Source organism: Eupeodes corollae, chromosome X, assembly GCF_945859685.1.
Source record: "Eupeodes corollae chromosome X, idEupCoro1.1, whole genome shotgun sequence".
Taxonomy (NCBI): Eukaryota; Metazoa; Arthropoda; class Insecta; order Diptera; family Syrphidae; genus Eupeodes; species Eupeodes corollae.
The window spans coordinates 1,167,603-1,189,462 of record NC_079150.1 but is presented as its reverse complement, the minus strand read 5'-3'; the positions used below and the strand labels follow the sequence as shown (position 1 = coordinate 1,189,462).

The window sequence follows — 21,860 nt, the reverse complement described above, 5'->3', positions numbered from 1 at the left end:
AACTCATCATCAGGACTTAATGCATATTGTTTTTAAAACAAATTCTGCAATATTATATTAAAAATATATTTAGTGCATCGAAAAAGAAAAAGGAAGGGGGATTGTTTTGTTATTAATAACGAAGAAACAACCGCAGAAAGATACATGAGATTGTCCTGATGTTTAATGTTGCAAAGCGTCATAAAAAAGATTTAAAATACATGCTTATGCTGATATATATCAAAAACTACACAGGTGTGAACTTAAAAAAGGAGACTCCAACATCAACCCCTAACTCAAGCCAACAAACAACAAAAGCAATTATTATTAGTTCTCACTCTTTTTGTACAAAGTTGCATGTGAAGCCGTGCATAAGGAATTAAAAATGCCTACCACCATACCCATAAAGCGGCCTGCCCGAAACAAAAGAGTTTTTTTTACGGACGAAATTCGATCGAATAAATCATTTTTTGTTGTTGTTTTATTTGTACTGAAACCCGTGCCAACTTTTGGTGCGGAACTAATTTAGTGGGATTTACAAAAAACACAAAAAGTGTGCTCTATGCGCTATAACTTTGCTTATTTTACATGTTTTGGTTGCAAAACAGGATGTCTAACTTAAATGAAGTTGGTAAAGTTCTAAAGGAATTATTTTGTTTAGACAAATTTTTGATTTCCATTAAAAATAACCTCCATGAAACTTGGAACTTATTTTGAAGGTAGTTACCATAGAAGCAGATGTAAATGTGGTTTTCTTTAATTGCATACGAAAAGACATGACCACACATTGTACATGTTTATATAATAATTGGTCGTGGTCAATAGGACAAAGCTTGCAAGAGTTTAAAATTTCATGTCGGGCAAATTAAACCGACAACAAAGAATTAATTTATGAAGTTTTGGTGACGTTGACTACGGACTAGACCACCTCAACCACTAATAGCCATGCGTGAGCTGTATTTTTTGTTCAGTTAAAAAGAGAATAAAGAAATAATAAGCCCTTACGACAAACGTCCTTATCCTTCATTCATTTATACTATACACAATATCCAATTAGCTTTTTACATGTAATATAGCATAAATATCCCTTTGATTGATTGAGTCGCATTAATGATGTGCTGTAAATACTTGTAACTAGTTAGTACTTGCGATTTCATCTGGGCAGGATTAGTACTTCGAGTAGTTATCATAAAAATTGGAATCCGCGGTTTAGTCATTTAGGTGTAATCCACAGACAAAGTTACTTTGAAAGGCCCTTTATCTAGATGGTAATATATATGTACATATATATGCATACATAAATGAATATATGAAAAATAATATTTTATGAATAACAAAACCAACATTAAACAATAAAATTACTGCCGAAAAAAAAATGTAATTGAAATCCTAGTGTGTATATAGATTTGACTTATATTCGAGTTACGAAAACCATTTTCATTCTGAGACGTTTGTACGATAACACTAGTCATTAAGGTTTTTTACTGGCCTTAAAATTGCACATTATCACTGGGTTTTGATGGCCTTAATACAAATCCGACTTCAAAATTGATGTATCACGTCAGGTTTTGAGATATCACTTTTTAAAATTCTAAGCCACCAATATAAAGATTTTTAAGGCTATCTAAATTTATAAAGGAGTTTTTTTTTCAATAAAATACGTGATGTTTTTCCAAATCTATAATCCTTTTTTTAATATTCAGTGGAAATATTTATGTATATTATTCCTTATAATAATCGAAAAAACTACAAAAGTTGTTAGACTTCACCGGTCTTAAAAAATCTACAATAAACCATAGACTATTTTTTCGTAAATGGTTTTCAAAAGAAAAAGACAAAACGTATTGTTCCTGTAACAGATCTGTTGTCTAAACAATTTTTGGAAATACATACATACATATATTAAAAAAACTAATTTTGAAAACGGGTATTTTTTAAAACTTGAGCAAATCATTAAAATTAGAGTTGGGCGTCGAAATCAGCATTGAAAATTAAGTTCAAAACTGATTTTTAAAACTATGAAACCAAACCAACCAAACCAAATCAGTTTTTCTCATATAGATCAAAATAAAGACTCATATCATAATTAAGAAGAATTCCGAGGAACTAAGTAAGATACTAAAATGTTTCGAATTGTATTTAAAAAAAGATAGATTTGTACTTTTCAAAATCATCATTTAATGTATTGCTAAGAGTTTTCGGTTGTTTTTAGCATTTTAAATGGGCATATTTTAAGAACATGATGCGATTATAAACATAAGACATCTTATCCCTTAAAAAAGTATTTTCTTAGTAGTTTTAAACATTAAAAACACCATGACATCTAAAACATCTTTTCGATTCATATAATGAATGATGGTTAGAGGTTAAGGATTCACGATTCCTGATAATTTCATGCTTTCTCAAATTGGTCTTTAGGATTCCCCACACAAACTGTATGTCTTCTCCATCCCTGATACTACTAGCACATAGGAATGGTCAATAAGCCCTGATTCTTAAGGGCATGTCGCATGCAAAAAAATTGATTGGTGCTTTGCGCTTAGCTTTGTAGCGTTCACATTTTTTTAAATATTTTAACGAAATAAACGGCTTTTGATTGAAAATATATTGGGCTAAATATGTATAAAGGAATAAAAAATTTGAAAAAATTGTTTGTTCCTTAACAGCACTAGAATCACTAAAAAATCATTAAATTCAGGTAGTTACTTGCGAAAATCAATGGGGCAGTGTGTAAAATATAATTTTTTATTTTTTTTATATTTTTTTCCAAAAAACAATAAATTTTTATAAATAGTATCGATTTTCTTTTTTTTTTAATTTATTTATTTATTCCAAGAAAAATTGTAGAAAACTATGAAAAATAGGGCAAATTTGCATTGTGGCATAGGTGCAATATTTGATAAAACTTCCAAAGTATAACAGCTAGCTAAGTCAATTTTACTTTTTTTCAAATTCTAAATATATGAGCAGATATTTGCTTTTAAATTTTTTTTTTTTTAAATAGTTATAGTAACTTTTTTAGACAAAAAATCCAAAATGCATTCTTTTTTTTCCAATATTTTTTGCGAATTCATGGGGCGAGCTGATTTTTTTTTTTTAGTTTTAATTTTTTTTTTAAAAAAAAGGACCATATATATTACTCTTACTATCGATTTTGAAAAAAAAAAATATTTGTCGCAACATAATTAAAAATGCATTTCAATATAACAACATTTGTGGTGCAATTGTGAGGGATTGGGAGTCTATATAATTGCAAAATATTTTTTTTATTTTTTTTTGGCATTTTGTTTATTCTATTTAAAAAAGTAAAAAGTTCTTGCGTCTACTGTTTATTTAATTTAATTTTTATAAAAGAGGTCTATTTTGCATTTTTTAACAACAAATTTCTTTGTAAACGCACACAATGAAGTTTCCAGTTCCCAAGAATGCCACTGCATCTCAGCGCTCAGGAAGAGAATTCTTTGCAAAAGAATTTCGCCCGCCCATCCTCTCTTAGATTTTTTTGTTGTTGGTCTCATGGCTCATTTAGTTTTTGTATTCTTTGTTTTGCTTGCGGTATACAATAACAGAAAATACAACAAAAAAAAGACTTTTCGTAGAAATATTTTTTTATTTCTAGTATGTGGTATGATGTAAGGTCATGGACTCGTGATTTGGTGTTACGTAGTCAATCGTATACGCAGAATTTGATTTTTGGTTCAACTTTCGGCAAGTTTTGTGGTTGCACATTGTAGTGTAGGTATAAAAAAGGGTAAAGAGGTATTGTAGGTATCGTGAATTCGCTGTCATATATTTTCCTGGGTATCCTGGGTATTGCATTTTTTTAACTTCCCATACGAAGTTATTATAATGGGTCCGATTTGTCAAATTGAAAATTTTGAACATTCAGTCAAATTTTGAACGAAATCAAATTGACAGTTTTTGTACAAAAAATTAAAAACCTAAAAAAAAATATAACAAAAGTTGGTAAAAATTGATTTTCACCTCAAATATCTTTTCAAAAATTTGAAATATTGGATTCAAACTAATTTTATCTTATATGAAATATTGTTTTCAACATTTGATAGAAATTTGAAGAAAATCTCATTGACAGTTTTTTTTACAAAAAATAAAACTAAAAAAAAAAAACAATACTAAAACTTGGTAAACATTTACTTTCGACTCAAATAGCTTTTCAAAAATTAAAAATATTGGCTTCAAAACTTTTTTTATTTCACAGAAAATATTGTTTTCGATATTTAGTGATTTTTATATAAAAATCCATCAGTCCGTTTTTTCATAAAAATAAAATCTACAAAAAATAAAACGCAAATTTGCTAAAAATTGATAGACAAACTTTTAAGCAAGACAAATCGACAGACGTGATGGGAAGTTATCAGTGTGCACAATCCTGTCAAACTATTTCAAAAAAGATGCTGGGATGTGACCCACACTTATAACTTCCCATCCCGTCTGTCAATTTGTCTTGCTTAAAAGTTTGTCTATATGTACTCGTATCAATTTTGAACAAATTTGCATACTATTTTTTGTAGATTTTATTTTTTATGAAAAAACGGACTGTTGGATTTTTATATAAAAATGAAATGAAAAGAGTTTTGAATCGATATTCAATTTTTACCAACTTTGAGTAAAGTTTTTTAGATTTTTATTTTGTATAAAAAAAACTGTCAATTCAATTTTCTCAACATTGTTGATAACAATATTTCTTATAAGATAAAAAAAGTTTGATGCCTAAATTTCAACTTTTTGAAAAGATATTTGAATCGATATTCAATTTTTACCAATTTTTGTTAATTTTTTTCGGTTTTTAATTTTTTGTAAACAAACTGTCAATTTGACTTTTCTCAAAATTTTATTAAATGTTGACAACAATATTTTTTGAAAGATAAAAGTAAATTAAAGCCAATATCTCAAAGTTTTGAAAAGATATTTGAGTCGAAAGTCAATTTTTACCAACTTTTACTAATTTTTGTTTAGGTTTTTTATAAAAAAACTGTCAATTCGATTTTTCGCAAAATTTTATCAGATTTGAAAAACATTATTTTTCGTTGCACAAAATTGTTTTGGAGATGAAATCATATTTTAGTCGTAAAATTTGGTAGGTGGCACATTTTTTTTTTCAGTTTTTTGATTTATAAAAAAACCGTTAAATGGATTTTTTTCAAAAAATATACTTGGTTGATATCACGTTACAATATATTATATAAAATTTAATTCAAGTCTCTAGCGTTTTTGGTTCGTAAGATATTTAGGGTTATCTAAAATTTTCACCTTTTTTTTAAACTGCTATGGTAAAAAAAACACCTACGCAATTTTCTTGAGAGCCCTTTCTGCAGCTTTCTGCCTTATTATCCGTATAACAAAATTTATTTGAAGTCGATATCTCTTCTGGTTCTTGAGCTATGGACGACGAAAAAAACGTCGCGAAAGTTCGGACGTACGAACGTACGTACACACGCACGCACAGCCATGTTTCTAAAAACCTTTTATTTTGACTCTAGGGACCTTGAAACCTCGAGAAATGTCAAAATTTTCAATTTAACAAATCGGACCCATTACAATAATCTCCAATGGGAAGTAAAAAAATATTAAAATAAAATAGGTATTTTCAATAATTAGAAAATGTCGACCAAAAAAAGAAATTCAAGAAAAAAACATCTCCTTCGATAGCAAAATACCCACTTGCTTCATAAAATTCGAACCATATGCAAAAGACAACAACAAATCTACCTAACTAGACATACCAAAAAAAACCGGTTTATCATGCAACGTTGTTCTGTTTCTTATTTCTTTGATTGGCTGCTTGTGCGGAAATATATCCCTCGCTCTGAGAGACAAAAAAGATCAAGAGGCAAATATAGAGTAATTGGAAATTCAAATTTTGAATTTGATAATGAAGAGAGTAACGATCTTTCACTAATACATTCAAATACATTTACATGAGTTCTGAGTTCGCTTCTGCGGGAGACATACCCTTAACGAGCAGTTGCGCCATCTTATAGTTGTGTTATTGTTTGTTATTTTTACAAAAAAGTTAGTCCCGTTCCGGATTTGAAAAGATGGGGTATTTTACAAAGAAAGAGGACATTTATTTGTGTGACCAGTAAAAAAAAGCTTATCTCAAGATGTAACAAATGCAAATGTTAGGGAAAATTATATTGAAAAATAAAAACAATATATATTGAATTCGCATTTTCGCCCCTCGTAAATGCCAAAGACAGTATAGTTGATTAATAATACTTATGACCATTTGATATTCTTAATGTCGGGGGTCATTTGCCCTATCAAGACCAAATACAAACTTTAAAGTTCCGCTTTACCGATCCTTATTTTAATTATAGGGGAAAATATTGATAATCTAAATATTACGTTCCACTCTAAAAGAAGACTTGCTAACATAGACTTTTATAGAATACTTACCGATAGGGTTATTCATAATTCTAAAGTTTTATATTAGCTGGTAGTTTTTAGTTTTAGTAATTTTAATTTTAGCAATAAAAAAGCTACCAAAAATAAATGATAATTATTAGATACATATCTATAAACTTTTTGAGTATTTTAAATATTCGACAATCAATGTTATCTGAAATAGGCGGTTTTGAAATCTTTTATTTTTTAATCAGTTCAAGCCAACACCTTTAAGAGTTTCTCATTTTTGCAGTTAGTTGAAAATTGTAGACTTAACAAATTTAGTTGGTTTTTAATCAATGCTGGCTAAGAGAGTTTTGAATGTAGTAAAACATTCACATACCCTCCATGATTATTAAAATCACTCTATTACAATTTTATTTGCTTCTTAAACATAATAATATAACAACAAAAATATTGCCTACAATTATTTTGGACGAAAAATCATCCCCTTTACGCCCACATAACCCTATTCCGAACTCCATTCACCCCTACCTTGCTCCTATAATTACCAATGTACTTATTTCCATCTTCTAAATACAAAAAATCCAAAATAATTTTCACTGACAATAATTGCTACCACCTTTTCTATAGCTCTAAGTACGGATATATTGAATGTATTATTTATTTTTTGATTGGTTGACTGAGTCAATGTTGGTGTCGATTATGGCAACAGTGGCACCAACACGCATTCAATATTCTAAATTGTTGTTTCTTATTTCTCGTTTTTTTAAAGGAATTGAAATTATGTACTTTAATAAGAGTAATTTACATTTTATATTAAACAAAAAACTCACGTTAGAAAAGTATAATGTATCAAAATGTGATTAACTTTCTTATTTTTCTAAAAATTAAATTGCCGTCTGAGTTTATCGATTAAATAAATGAAAATAAAAAAGGTAATGAAAATTTTCCTTTAAGGCACCATGGACAATGGACATGGAAATAAACTTATTAAATTGTTTAAGTCTTCGAAATCGAAAACCCAGGCTATGAATTGGTTGATTGTTTTTATTAATGAAGACCCACAGATATATCAATTGAATTTTCACAAACAGTGAATCAAAGGTTTAAAAAATTTTGAGGGATTTTAAATCGTGGTCTTTGATTAAAATACAGTCAGTTTACAGTGATTGAAAAAATAATAATAAAAATAAATAAATTAGGTGGCGCAATTGGACAACAGTTCTTTGAGAACTAGGGCCTAGTGACTTACAAATCTCAACCATTCCTGTGTCAGGGATTGAGGGGACCTACAGGTTTAAGCCGAACCCGAACGGCTAATTTAAAAAAGCACTTTTCATGAAAAATAATAAAAACGAAAAAAACTACCCAACATTCTTTACTATTATCTTCGTTGATTTGGGATCAAATAAAGAGTTTCTTGATTGTTCGTTCAGAAAAAAAAAACAAAGACGGTAAAAATCCTGTCAGACAAATACATACAGAGTGATGATAATTAAGGATATTAGTGGAACCACTACTAGTGTGCGCTATTTTGTTTTACCATCTGAAGTAAGAAAATAAAAAACATGTGCTGTGGACTAAATTCGGTCTCTAAGAATGGAAATGATGCCTTTTGCCGAAAGGACATGGTAATTAATGAGGATTTTAGCAAGATAATGATCGAAGCACTCATAAAAGTTGTAGAAAGAATAAGACAATACACTTAATGGAAGGCCCATCAGTGATTTGAAGTCAATATTTGTCCTTGTTCCCCTAATACTCGAGCCGAAAAGCATTTCGTATCAGTTCTTTTGTTGTTTTCGTGTTTTTTCCGTTGAATTTTTCTAAAAGACTAATCAAAAATTACACACATTTTTTTTTTAATTCAGTTGAATTTTTCTAAAAGAATAATCAAAAATTACACACAAAAGTTTGTATGCGATGAAATAAATTGATTTGGAAATCTATTATTATTACCAAGATTTTAAATCGAACGGATTTTAAGTAATTTTAGTAGCATTTCCTGAAAATTTTGATTTCTTATACAAACAATTACAGATTGGATTTTTTTTCGAATACGTTATTTTGCGTTGCAAAAAATGATTAAGGATATAAAATCAATTTTTGTTCGTAAAAAGTTAGAGGTGACAACTATTTTTGTTTGTGTTTTAAATTGCTATGTTAAAAAAAACAACCCACTCAATTTTTCGAGAGTCCTTTCTTCATAAATACAAAATTTATTTAAAGTCGATATCGAAGATATCGCATGTAGATTCTACGGACCGTGAAACGTCGAGAAAGGTCAACATTTTCAATTAAAAAATCGGACCGATTACAATAACTTTCTATGGGAAGTTAATAATGGAATATGTCTGGGGTGAAAAAACAAGGACATCTTTCAGTGCGTTAAAAATAAAACAAATTAAATTATTTTTTTATTAAGGTATGAAGAGTTGTTAAATATTTTTTAAATTTGTTTATAATCTTAACAATAGAACTTGCGAGCTAGGATCGTTTCTATTATTAAATATGACTTGCGTTGAATTTATGCTTAGTTTTAATTATACTAATCGAATAATATTCAAGGATTGTAAATTGCCTATTTGAGGGTTAAAGTTACATATGTATACATAATATGAAATTTCCTCGTTTGAATTTGAAAGATGGACACAGTTTTTATTGTTGGCCAGTAAGTAATAAAACACAAATGATTTAAAATTGTATTTGATTAGGTAATAGAGATGTACAAATTGAAAAACTTCTCCACCCTTTCTGTTCGATATTGCAAAGTTTAAATAAAATAAAAAAAGAGATTTAATAGAAAAATTACCAAAACTAAGAGAATAAGAAAGAAGAACAGGCAGATCCAGATTCAATAAGTAGTTATTCAGTTCCTCCACATGCGAACCTATAGATATTTTGTTTGTTAATTATGGTTCTATGGCCAAGCAGGGGCTACGAAGGGTACTAGGCGTGTGCTGAACAGTGCGAATATTAGTACCCTATTGAATTATGTATACTCAATACTCGAATCGATCAAAATTGTGTACAGCTACATTGAATTGACCACACGATGAACCAAGCACGATCAGAAAGAAAAACGATCAAGAAGCAACATCAAAAACTAATACAGAACAGATACTCGCACTAACCGAGAACCTGGAGTTTTAAGTCCAGAATCCAGAATATAGATAATGTGCTGATGCGGGGAATTTTGCTGCAGCAGCACACCGCATCGCAAACAAAAAAGGTATGCATGCTCGATCATACAAAAATATACTTCCTGCCCTTTGGTGTTTATTCCTCCGATATTAATCATAATTTGTGCGATTTTTTAATGTTCTTTTTTATTTTCATTTTTTTTTAACTTCTCGGTTTCGCAATAATTTAAAGTTCGTGCGTTTCAATATAAAAAAAAATTGAATTAAAAAAATAAGAGGAAAAACAGTGTGATGTTGCAACAACGCACAACAATACTTCGACGTTGTACTTCTTTGTGGTTGAGACTTGAGTGTTGTTGAGGAAGGAGCAAAGGGATCTCCAATAATAACAAGAAAAGGTGATGTGATTAAAAAGAAACCTATGCATCCTTTTTAGCTTGCGGTTTATGTTGCATATAGAGTGGGTGGTGATGAGATGGTGCCAGCAGCGGCCACAGTGCAGCGGTGCGACGACGCCAATAATGGGGGTATCGTATCGGTATAGTACGATGTCTGTGCATTATAGCAACAACAAAGAGAGCATACGAGAAAGAATTACCCATTAAATCGCATTTAGATTATCCTCGACGATATGGCAATAATAATTCTTGGCTTGCTGTATGCGCAGCGCACAGTGCTGAGCGCGAGCATAAGCTTGTGCCAAGAACAGCCTGTTTATACTTGGTTTCTTCGACCTTTAATAATTTGTTGCATAATCATTTTTGCATTCTTTGGTAATTTGTAATAATTCCCTCAAAGATGGCTCTCGAATGGCTTGGCGACACGGTGAGGAGCGGTGAGCACAAAATTAAACCGAACCTTGCATTCGCAGAACAGAGAATATTTTATTGGTGTGGTGACTTATCCCTTTAGGGTATGACTATTAAGGGCGTACGCAGGATTATGAACAAATGGAGGAGAGGGGGGGGGGGGTTAAGGTTGAACAAACTCATGCGAGAACTTATTAAGTTTAATTTTTGTACATATACAGATTTACAATTTATATTATTTTAAGCATCATTATGATTATATGAAGGCTAAACGACGTGGATCCTTCTATGATTTCCTCCTATCTTTCCAAAACTACTTTTCGGTGTTTTTATACAATTATGTTGCATAATTAAATATTTTATCTACCGAATTGTTAGTAAACTAACAATGTTCCCAAAAAATAAAAACGGTTTGTCTGTCAAAAACAACAAAAATCTTTGTAATAATATTCACAAAATTTAAAATTTGAAAAAACTTTAGTAATGCTTGAAATTATTTAAGTAACTGAGGCTGTTTTGATAGAAAGAGGAAATAATAAGTTTTTTAAGAACAAACCTTGAATAAAAGATAGATACATATTTTTTTGAAGCACATAAAGAGTGTAAGGCTTTCCAAAAATGTTGTTTTCTTTCAAAGTTAATAACTTTTAAATACAAACACTTCTAAGGTCTTAATAAATTAAAGAAATCTACTTTTTTGAACTGAATTATTTTTAATGTGAGTTTAATATTAACGTTCCTTCCAAACTTATATGTCAACTTCAATTTATTTTTATAAATTTTTTAGATAAATTATGTACCGAATATGTATCTCTTTCCAATTTTTAAATTTCGTGCGCTAATTTTTTAAATTTTAAATATTGTGGACTAAATTGAATGAACTCCAGGAAATTGCAAACATTTCCGACAAATTTTCTCATTTTTCGCTTTTTGCATCAAATTTTGGTAGCAATTTTTCCACTTATAGAAATGACTAGAAAAGAAAATATTTTTTGAAAAAATGCTACGTTTTAACTGTTACAGGTCTACTGTGCTGTCTCAAACACCACCCGCCCGCCCTCATTAAAAGTATGCAGTATAGTAATAGTAATAGTAATAGTAATAGTAATAGTAATAGTAATAGTAATAGTAATAGTAATAGTAATAGTAATAGTAATAGTAATAGTAATAGTAATAGTAATAGTAATAGTAATAGTAATAGTAATAGTAATAGTAATAGTAATAGTAATAGTAATAGTAATAGTAATAGTATTATTTTTTCTGTGAATATTATAAAATTTAACATGGTGTTTGAAGTTTGTACTGCACAAATGTCTATTTGGTTTTTAAATTTTACATAGGAGTTAACAGCTTTCATAAAATGGTTACTACCACTATCAGATATTAAAACAACCCTTTTTGCCTTTGCATGTTATCACATTTAAATACGAAATCTTTTTAATTTCCAAGGAAGTTCTCAAAATGTATGAATACCTTCAATGTTTGTAGATTTTCTTTCGTTCAAGCAACAAAGAACATAATAATAAATAAAATAATCAAGTCCATCAAACCTCAGAAAAGAACACGATAAAAATCGCAAGGATAATCACCGCAACAATTTAGTGACGATTAACTCGGAGCTATGTATATGTATACCAATTTTCTGTAGCAGTTTATTTTTTGTATTTTTTCCTCTCAAATTATTTTCGTTGTTACTTATTCTCAGTAAGACCGTCATCATAACAACAGGGTTGCCACTGCGCATAGAAAATATAAATTCTACTTCGTCAGGGATATTTACTACAATTTTATGCAAAACTACTCAATAATGTGATGTTTAAGCTCACGAATTCAAGATATTAAAAAAAAATGCAGTGCCTAAGAAAGTGGTAACCGTGGTGGTTACCACAAACATCATTACCTACACTGCCAGAGTATCTGAAGAAAAAAAATTATATCTTCACCTCAGTTTTGTTCAATGTTCATGTCTTTCTGCCTTTGGTTCATTTCGTTTTGCTTATCTTCATCGATTCCAAAGCAAAATGCTGCTAGAAATATTTCGGTTCATCAGCAAGAGGTGTGCGGTGCTGTGCTGTGCTACTACTATAGTGCGCAACAGGCAGAGCGAAGGTGGCAGGATTTAAAATACTTTCGCGGAATTAGTTCTATCAGCCAGGTTAGTATCTTTTTTTTTTTCTTCTTACATATCTACGTCTTGGATTTAATGCAGTCAGTCTCTTGGACAATACTGCTTTCTTAGTGTAATAATTTTACTCTCAACAATCTGATGTGCGATAATAATGGGTAGGTTTTTTTCTTTAAAAAAATTACAAAAATTGGAACTGTAATTGCAACTTTGATCTGGCAGAGATAGGTTTTTAACTATTTTAAGTCTTGCATGTGGTTTATGACTTAGCACAATAAAAGTATTATTTTGTAACTATATTTGCCCTATGTCATATTTTTGGCGTACATACAAACATGGAAAATTTCATTCATTTACTCACACATTCTTTTTTAACACAGATAATTTCGAAAAAAATACAAATATTGAATTCTATCCCATAGTTCAAAAACACCCTCCAAGTTTATGAAAATAAAATTGAAACAAATATTAGTTATTGAAAAGAAAAAAAAACTCACCAGTACTATCTGCAATTTTAAAGATATCATCCAGCCCAAGCGATTCGAGATTTTCACTGCGCCGCTGCAAGCATATAAATTGTTCCACTTGTATGTGACGCAAACTTTTGACATGTTGCACAACTTGTAAAATATTCACTGCACTAAAGTTACACAATTGGCACATTATTACTTTATTCTTGCTCATTAATTGATATTCACTGTTTTCACTACAAACCGCCAAAGCATCACTACCCAAAGAAACATTAAAACTATTCACCAAAAACAAGAGATGATTGAATATCATCTTCATAGTGTCGTGACGCATGTGTTGGGTGTGCAGATTTAGTTTTTGTATCGAGTTCGTATAGAAGTCGCAACAATTGCATTTCAATTGAACGGTATTGGTTTGGCTGTACTTGAGTTTATATTCATTTTTGACACCTCCCTCGCGTATGTGATTGATGTAGTTAAGCTTCTGCAAATGTTTGTCAGTTTTGCTATGCAATTGAAAGTTAGCCTTGAGGTTAGTCTTGTAGTTGCAGAGTCGACAGATGTAATTGTTGTTGATAATCATCATGATGTCGCTACAATTGTTGTTGGTATTGCGTGATCTATCGATCATGAGGTGATTGTTGAGTTCGTCGATGCTGTTGGTGTTATAGTTGGCGCATATGAGGCAGCTGAAGGCTGTGGTTGGTTTAGGGTCGGGATCGATTGGAGGATCGAGGGATGCATCTTGTTGTTGAAGTTGTTGCTGTTGTTGTTGTTGCTGCTGGAGGCATATGGATGCGGGGTCGGAGGAGGTGGCAGCTGCCGCAGCAGCTGCTGCTTCAGCAAGAAGAGCTGCTGCCGCCACCGCAGAATGCTGTTGCGATGAGGATAAATGTGACGATGTAGTGATTGAAGATGTTGAGATTGGCGGGGCCGCTGTTGTTACAACTGTGGGCATATTTTGTTGGGGTGAAGTTTGATGGTTGAGTTTTGATGACGTCAACGATGAGTGATAAGATTGCTGCGGGGGTTGTTGCGACGTTGGAGTCGTTGTCGTTTGTGGTTGAGAAACTAGCACCCCAGTTGAAGCAGGTGACTGCTGGGGTGGCGGTAGAGTTAATGGACTGGATACCGCTGCTGCTGCTGCGCTCAATGCCCCTGCTGCCGAATTCTGATGCAGTAACTGGATCATCAAAGCTTGGTTATAAGCGATGTCAGCTAGAGCTGCTTCAGGTAGGAAATTTTGCAAATTCGATATATTGGGCAAGTTGGAAGCAGCTACCGCTGCATTTTGGGCTGCACTCAATTGACCGAGATTTTGTGACTGGAGGAAATTAAAAGCTTGAATGTGTTTAATGTTGTTCTGGAGCACTGCCATATTATGCGTGTGCTTCTCACTTGTCATATGGATGCGCAAGTTACGTGCCACACTTGTTTCATAGGAACAAACGTCACAGCGAAAACTCGGCTTCGGCTTTGAAGCTTGCTGCTGAATATTTGGCATTATTATTTTTGGCGATTCGCGAATTTCTGCCGTAGTATTTGCCATATTTTGCGAGCTATTCAACTCTTGCATATTATTCAAATGCTTATCGCTTTGCATGTGAATCGATAGGTTGCCCTTTGTGGTAGTCGAATAGTTGCATATCTCACAGCGGTATGGCTTGTAGCCGCAAGTGTAGGATTCGCCGCGCGCCAATCGCGGATGCTGTTGACCTAAAATTAAAATTTAAATAATGTTGAGAGGTAGAAAAAATATACGAGTGAGAAAGGTGGGAGACAAAACGTTAAACGCTCGGTAAACATTAAGTAAGACCCAACGATGTCATCTTCTTCCGGATATTAGGCCAATTAAAAGTAACTTGCATCAAAACATCTGAGATGACGACGCGACGCAAGAAAATTGCTACGCAAAGCCAGGGCAAACCATTTTACTTGCGTGTTTGTGCCGATACGGTTCCTCCCTCAATTTTAAAATCATGGCTGGCCTGGTACGACCTAATTATAATTTTGGTATTTTCCTGTCTCTTTCATTCCTACATTCGCTTCCCTCGGTTACCTACTCAATAAAGGCGATATTAATTATAAATAATTACGCACAATATCTTCCTGTAGCAATTGAAGAAGACGCAAGAAGTCCAAGGAGTGTAACCAAAAATTATTTTTTAGGTATATTCATGATAATAAATAATTGTTGTGGAAGAGATTTCTTGCTGCATCGTCTGCTGTGATATTTAAGTCGCCTGTCTTCAATTAAATGGTCCTCAAATTAATTCAATAATCAACATTAATTAAAGATTTAAGCGAGAGAATATTAATTTAATCGATGTAGGTTTTAAAGTCCCTGCATTCTAGAGATCCCTACATGTTTTCAAAACACAGTGCAAATAAAAACAAACGAGGGTTGGGCTATCGTTCCACCAATTAAACCTATTCTCAACAGTCAACAGGCAACTTAGAGTATTTTATTCTACTTACCGGCCAGACAATAGCCACATGCACTCTCCCCATCCGGATGCTTTTCTCTCATGTGAATCTCTAATGTTTCCTGATACTTGTAGTGCCAATTACACTGGGGACATTTCAAAGTTTTACATGAGTTACGTGTTGACATCTGTACACCACTATTAAGCCGAGCTGAATTCAATATCATTTCGCATCTAAAAAAAAAGATATGAATACAAAGCAAACCATAAGTAATTTGTTATAAAGGGTGCCCCTGCCGCTAGACTTTTTAAGCGTTATGCCTTACGTGTGACTTTAACTAATTTGCATCAGTTTTGATAGAGAATCATAAGTCATTGTTTTATTAAGTTTTAATTTTGCTTGATAATTTTTATTCTGTTTAATGACGATAAAGATAGAAGATAGAGTTTTCTCCGAGGAAAAAAATTGTATATTCCCCATCAATATCTGAATTGCTATATCAGCTATCTGTCAAAAGTAAAGGCGTTTGGGGCACTTCCTCAAGGAATGTTTTTTGGTCCAAGTTCAGAAATTACTTACCTCGAACAGTCCACACCTAAGGGCCGTCCATTGATATGCTCTGGACATGCACCGATTGTGAAGCTGGGTGCTGCAGCTGCGGTCGGCGACAAAGTTACATTAGATGGAAACATATTAATATTATTAGGCGATCGGATCGGTGTCATTGGTGATTTAATATTGATTTCGATCATTTCACAAGTTTTGCAATCGATTCCTTTTACGTCAGGATGTTCAGGACATGTTGAAAATGATGTATGTTGCTGTTGTTGTTGTTGTTGTTGCTGCTGCTGGAACTGATGCTGGAGGAAATCATTAATTAGCTTAACACCACTATTGCTGCTGCTGAGATCAGTTGTAGAACCGCTACCAACAGCCGCTGCCGCTGCTGCTAATGAAGCTGTCAACGAGCCTAATGACGGCGCACTCGTTGTTATTGACGATGACTGAGCATTTATTTCTGAATTGCACCCGCTAGCACTTACCCCTATCGACGAAGCTGGCGATGTTATTCGTATTTGATTCTGCATATGCTGAAACTGCTGATGAAGGAAATCCGCAACAGTTGTAGGTGTCGGAGGTAAGAGTGCTGAGGAGTTGTTCTTATTGCTTAAGGTATTACTTACACTAATAGTACTATTAATGCTCGATAGTTTTGTTGCTGGGGAACTCGATGCAAATGTTGATGAGATGGTGTCCATCGCTATGGCTAAGGAATGCAAGGGTTTTAGTTCGTTGGTAATCGTGCTTGTTGGTGCTGGAAGTCCAGATGCACTGATTGTTGTAGACGGTTGCTGAGCAGATAAGGATAGGGTTGATGCTGATGAAGATGATGATGATGGGGACGACGAGGTAGTCGATGTGGGTGATGATGGTGGTGGTGTGTGCCGGCTATTGACTATCGATGTTGCAGCAGCTGCTTGTGCTGCAGCTGTTACCGCACTTAAATCTAGAGTACTCAGATTGTCAAAATTATCCGATCTTTGTTGCTGATGATTTTTGATTTGACTACAATTACTGCTATTATTACTTGGATTGTTGCTAAGAGTGCCGGTTGTGTTCCCATAGCTAGAATTGGTATTGGTATTGCTATTCCCACCAGCAGCGCCCCCAAGACTCGCCATAATTGAATCGCTATCTATATGCGGTGCGTTCATTGACAACGATGTTGATGTATTCAAACTAGTGTTGCTGCAACTTGCTGCTATTGCAGCCACTAACGCTGCATTAGCTGCCGCTGCTGCTGCTGCTGCTGCCACTGTTACGGTAGAAACCGTCCCTACTGAGGTCGATGATGAAGACGATAATGTCGTTGGTAGGTTACTACTACTAATGCTGTTGCTGCAGGAATTGTTGCTATTCACCGTCGATGACGATATTGATGAAGTTGAACTTATGAGTAATTGTTGCTGCTGTTGTTGTTGTTGTTGTTGATGCAGCTGTGGGTGTTGTTGTTGTTGTTTTTGTGGCGATGCTAATTTATTTAATTGATTCTGCTTTTGTATATCCAATGGCTCCAAAAACGATATCTGAGGTTTTTCATCAACATTACGCTGTATAATGGCACTTGAATACTCTCGATTCAATAAAAGCTTTTCCGATTCTTGAAGATTCAATGTATGTTCACTGTTTGCATGCAAGCTAAATGATTTCGTATTACCAAAACTAAGCTTGCAAATGAAACACATTAATATAGGTTTTTGAATTTTATTCAGCTCGGAAATGTTAACACAAGCATCACGAGCTGTTACTACGCGAAATGAGTGAATTTTTGGGTTGTTTGTTGTTGTTGTTGACCCAGCTAGGAAAACATAATCGAATTTAAGGACCAAAGTACATCATTTTTACTTAATTTATAAATACTAAAATGAAAACACTATTCTTACCACTAATGCAATTCTCCGGAATATTCGAAAGTGATTCATTTTCAGAATCGATTATATAAGCACTGCCATCTGGGTTATAAACAATCTTGCCTTGAAAACTTTCAACATCAGAACAGGACATTGGGGAGCAGTCATCCGATTCGTATTCCTGAAAATCAAATGAAAAACCAAAACATTAATATTTATACCTTTCCATACTCTATTAATTTTATTTTTAATTTTGGTATCAAAAAGCAATAATGGAAAGTAAATGGATAAGGAAAATGTCAAACAATAGAAAAGAAAATATAATAATTAAATAGCGATTTCTTCAATGCCGCACAGCTCCACAATGTGAATTATGCCTAATTGATTCGGGTTGAATGTTTAATCGCAGAAAAGCACACCCATGAATGCATGTCTTCGTCGTTTTACACGTGCAGTCTTCAATACATAAACATATTGGATATACCTTTAATAGTACATAAAATACATATCTGTTATAAATATTTATTTTAATCCAATTAAGGTGAAATAAAAAAAGGAAAGACTTTTTCAATGGGTTCCACTAAAACATTCTATGGCAACGAGGAAAGCAAATTTCATTAGATATTTATTCAATCTTCCGTTTATTTAAGTCAAATAAATAAATTGTTGCATATTAGATTGCCAGTAACTAGACTCTGTGACGAGTCCCGGACAAAGGGTACAAATATATAGAAGAAAATATAACTTTTACGACAAGGCTCTGCAACATGTATCTTTAATGGCAAAACATTTGATTGAAGTAAACTAAACTCATAATAATAGTAACAAAAAAAATTAACTACACTTAAAAAGAATTCAGAAATGTCTCTCACCTCCGAATTGGTGATACACGATTGTGGATCATCACGTTTACGTCGGCGTTTTCTTGGCGTTGGTTCATTGTGTTGCGATTCCAATTGTGTTGAGGGTGGTGGCATTTTATTTTGTTATTTATTGCTACTTTAGTTTTTTTTTCTTAGTAGATTAATTATTAGTTCAAATCAATGTTGCATGTTTCTTCTGGTGTACTTTCTTTTCATTTTAAATAAAAATGTTGCTGCAACATTCTGCTTCGTTTTTCAGTGATGATCCATATTTTAAGTAAGTGTTGAATTTTAAGTCATGCGGCTTGAAAAAATTTCGCGAATCGAAAACGGTGCGCCACAAAACAGCTATGAGACATTCTGCAATATTTTAGGGTGCACGTTGGTGTTTTTGAATTTTGTCTTATTTTATTCTTATATTTTTAAAATAAATAACATATGTAAAGCAACACGTAATACTAAAATATCTACACAATCTACAAAACAAATTTCAAATAAAAAAAAAAACAATCAACAAAAAAAAAATATCTGAACTAAAAATCAAGTAACATATCGCGTAAGGACGGTAACTTTTCTGAATTTAAACGAGTACTAGTACAGGCTTTATAGTATCATCGTAATAGAAGAGTTTTGGTATTTAATCTTTCGCGTTTTACTTCCAGCCCTACGCGGCTTAATTCATGCGACATCGTAGAAAATAAGACATTTTTTGTACATATGATAAGCGACTTTTTAAGAGGATGTTTCTACCCTTATATGCAAAGACACAGTGAGAGCACTAGGAAAATGAGAGAGTGTTTGAGAGGAGATGTCTGTGCACATTGGTTTTAAATTCCTGAAAATTACAATGACTGGGAAAGACAGAGTGTGATAAGGCTTTCCACATTCGGGTAGTACGGCTGAAAAACGAATCTCTGTATTTGACAGTACGTCCGATGTTGGGCTCGAGGGTGTGAGCATTCCAAGAAGCGCGAGTACAACCATTGAATTGTTAGACAAGAAACTTTACAACGATGTTCAAGAAATGATCCAATAATGGTGATATCACCAATCAATCTAAATAATCTACGTTCAATACTGTTTAAGAGGCTTTAGTATGTTCCAAGCTTTGGACGTATACAATTCTTGTAGATAAGAGCCACATAAGGAGGGTAGAAAAACTGCTTCCCTAGCCTTAGAAAACCCAAGCATCTTGGGGCTTTTTTGTCGACATCGCATGTGATCGTTCCACAAGAGGTGGTTGATGACACATTAACGAGAATATCGAGATGTTCAGTTTCCTCGATGCAAATGTCCTTCATGGATAATAGCAAGGGGTGTATATCTCGCTTTGACGATACAAAACAGCATTGGGTTTTCGAAGCATTAAACTCCACGCAGTATTTCATTCCCTATTATAAATTTAATGAGTGGTCGGAATTAAATGAGCTTATCATATTTTGCCGTTGCAGTCTGAAAACGAATACGAAAAGATAAGAGTCGGAGAACAATGAATTGGATTAGAAGTTGCAGACAGTAATTTATTATTTAAAATGAGAAAGAGTGTTGGAGACAAAACAGAGCCCTGGGACACACCAGCATTTATTATGTGGTATTAAAACTTGAACCCATCGAATACTACTTGAAAGCACGCATTTTTGATAAGAGAGCCTGATTCCAAACCCTATACACTTAATTGTATATATATATTTAATAGAAAAGAATTGTATTGTTTGTATCTGAGACTTAAGTTTTGTTAGCTTATGTATTTATATTCTGTTTTTCATCATTTCAAAAATATTCAAATCAAATTTTTAGATAATGGGTTGCATGGCCAGATTAAAAAAAGACAGAAGCTTTGATCGGTATCGAAAAAGCTGATATTAGATGTTTATTTTTAAAACTAAGCATTTAAATGGTCAAGGATCGGTACCTCAATATCTAACTTCACTACGTTCAACTGAAAATCCAATTAGAACCTACAAATCTTATCCACCGACATCATATTTACTTGATATGTTGGATGTCAATGATAAAAAGAACAGATATCTACCTGTCCATTTGGAGAAAAGTCTATGAAACTGTGGAATTTTTTTCTCTTCTGTAGGATCAAAACAATCTAGTCTTAGCTTTAAATTAAGAATTTTTTAATTTAAGAACAGAAAATCAAAAGAGAATAAACATACTCAGTGCTTTAGGCTGTAAGATGCAAGAAGTTACAGTACAACACACTTAAATATTGTGCAGCCGTCCCGGTGTGCGTCACTATTGCCATTGCCACTCCACAAACACCACCACGTGTCTCTACGCCCGGCCACACCGCGGTGCCGGCCGCCTCCACCGAGCCACGTCAACTACAACTCCCTTCCCTTGTTTCCTTTTTAGATTTATATTTTGTTGTATTGCAGCCGGCAATCACATTTTTTTTTTGCATTTTGAGCTTAAAGCAAAGCAGCAAACCAAACCAACAAAACTCATATAGCAATGTCGCCCGTACCGTCGTCGTTCATTGTAGTCATTTTGTTAGTGCAAATTATAAAAGGCTTGATTTATGTATTTTAGCGCTTTTGAGCGCGTAAATTCCAACATTTCAGTGATCTCGGATCTTGTTGTGCGAATTCACAAAAGTCGGTTCTGCACCATAATACCTTATACCACACTGCCTGTTCCTGACAGCCGCCCTCACCCTTACTGTATTATAGTGATGTGGTATCGTAGAGTGGTGTAGAGTAGAGTAGAGTCAGGCTGTTCAAAGCTGATACTCAGGATATCTATAGTTTATTATGCATTGGGATTTTTGTGATAGGTGGTGGTTGTGCGGCTATGGCATCTTGCTCAGACCCAGGCCGTCAGACACTCACATACAAGTCGCGTCGTCGATCGGTGAAACTGACGCAGATACACTCTCTTAAAATCGATCATAATTGATGTAATAAATTAATTTTCCATTTTTGACAGCTTAAATGGCGCCGATATTTTATCATAATTATTATTATTTCTCTAGCAAATGTGATCGCGATTTTTTTAAAATCATATTTTTTTATTATATTTCTTCTTAAATAAGTAGTTTTTTAAACCCGTATAGAAAAATTAAAAGTACTTAGTTTAGTACTGGAAGTCCTGAGATTAGTAATTCTCATACCTACATACATAACTATTTTTAAACATACAAAACTTTTTTCCTTATAACCATAAAATTCAGTATTAGAAATTAAATTAGAAAAACAATGGGTACCTACTTAATAAAACAACTTTGGGTAGATACTCGTAAATAGGTTAAAG

The 21,860-nt window shown here is 33.0% G+C and overlaps 1 protein-coding gene across 8 annotated transcripts in view; it reads right to left on the bottom strand.

Annotated features, from left to right (window-relative positions):
• The window catches only part of LOC129953427 (zinc finger protein 2), a 56,269-nt gene that overhangs the window by 7,084 nt on the left and 27,325 nt on the right, over window positions 1-21,860 (bottom strand). For 6 of the 8 annotated variants that reach the window (XM_056066657.1, XM_056066662.1, XM_056066660.1 and 3 more), the window contains 5 exons: window positions 18,609-18,959; window positions 17,770-17,917; window positions 15,905-17,684; window positions 15,377-15,558; window positions 12,926-14,614 (listed from right to left, as the gene is read on the bottom strand). In XM_056066657.1, coding sequence (XP_055922632.1) covers window positions 12,926-14,614; window positions 15,377-15,558; window positions 15,905-17,684; window positions 17,770-17,917; window positions 18,609-18,713 — 3,904 coding nt within the window. In that variant the 5' untranslated portion in view covers window positions 18,714-18,959. The remainder of the gene's footprint in view (window positions 1-12,925; window positions 14,615-15,376; window positions 15,559-15,904; window positions 17,685-17,769; window positions 17,918-18,608; window positions 18,960-21,860) is intronic. The other 2 variants (XM_056066663.1, XM_056066664.1) reach the window with 1 other exon arrangement.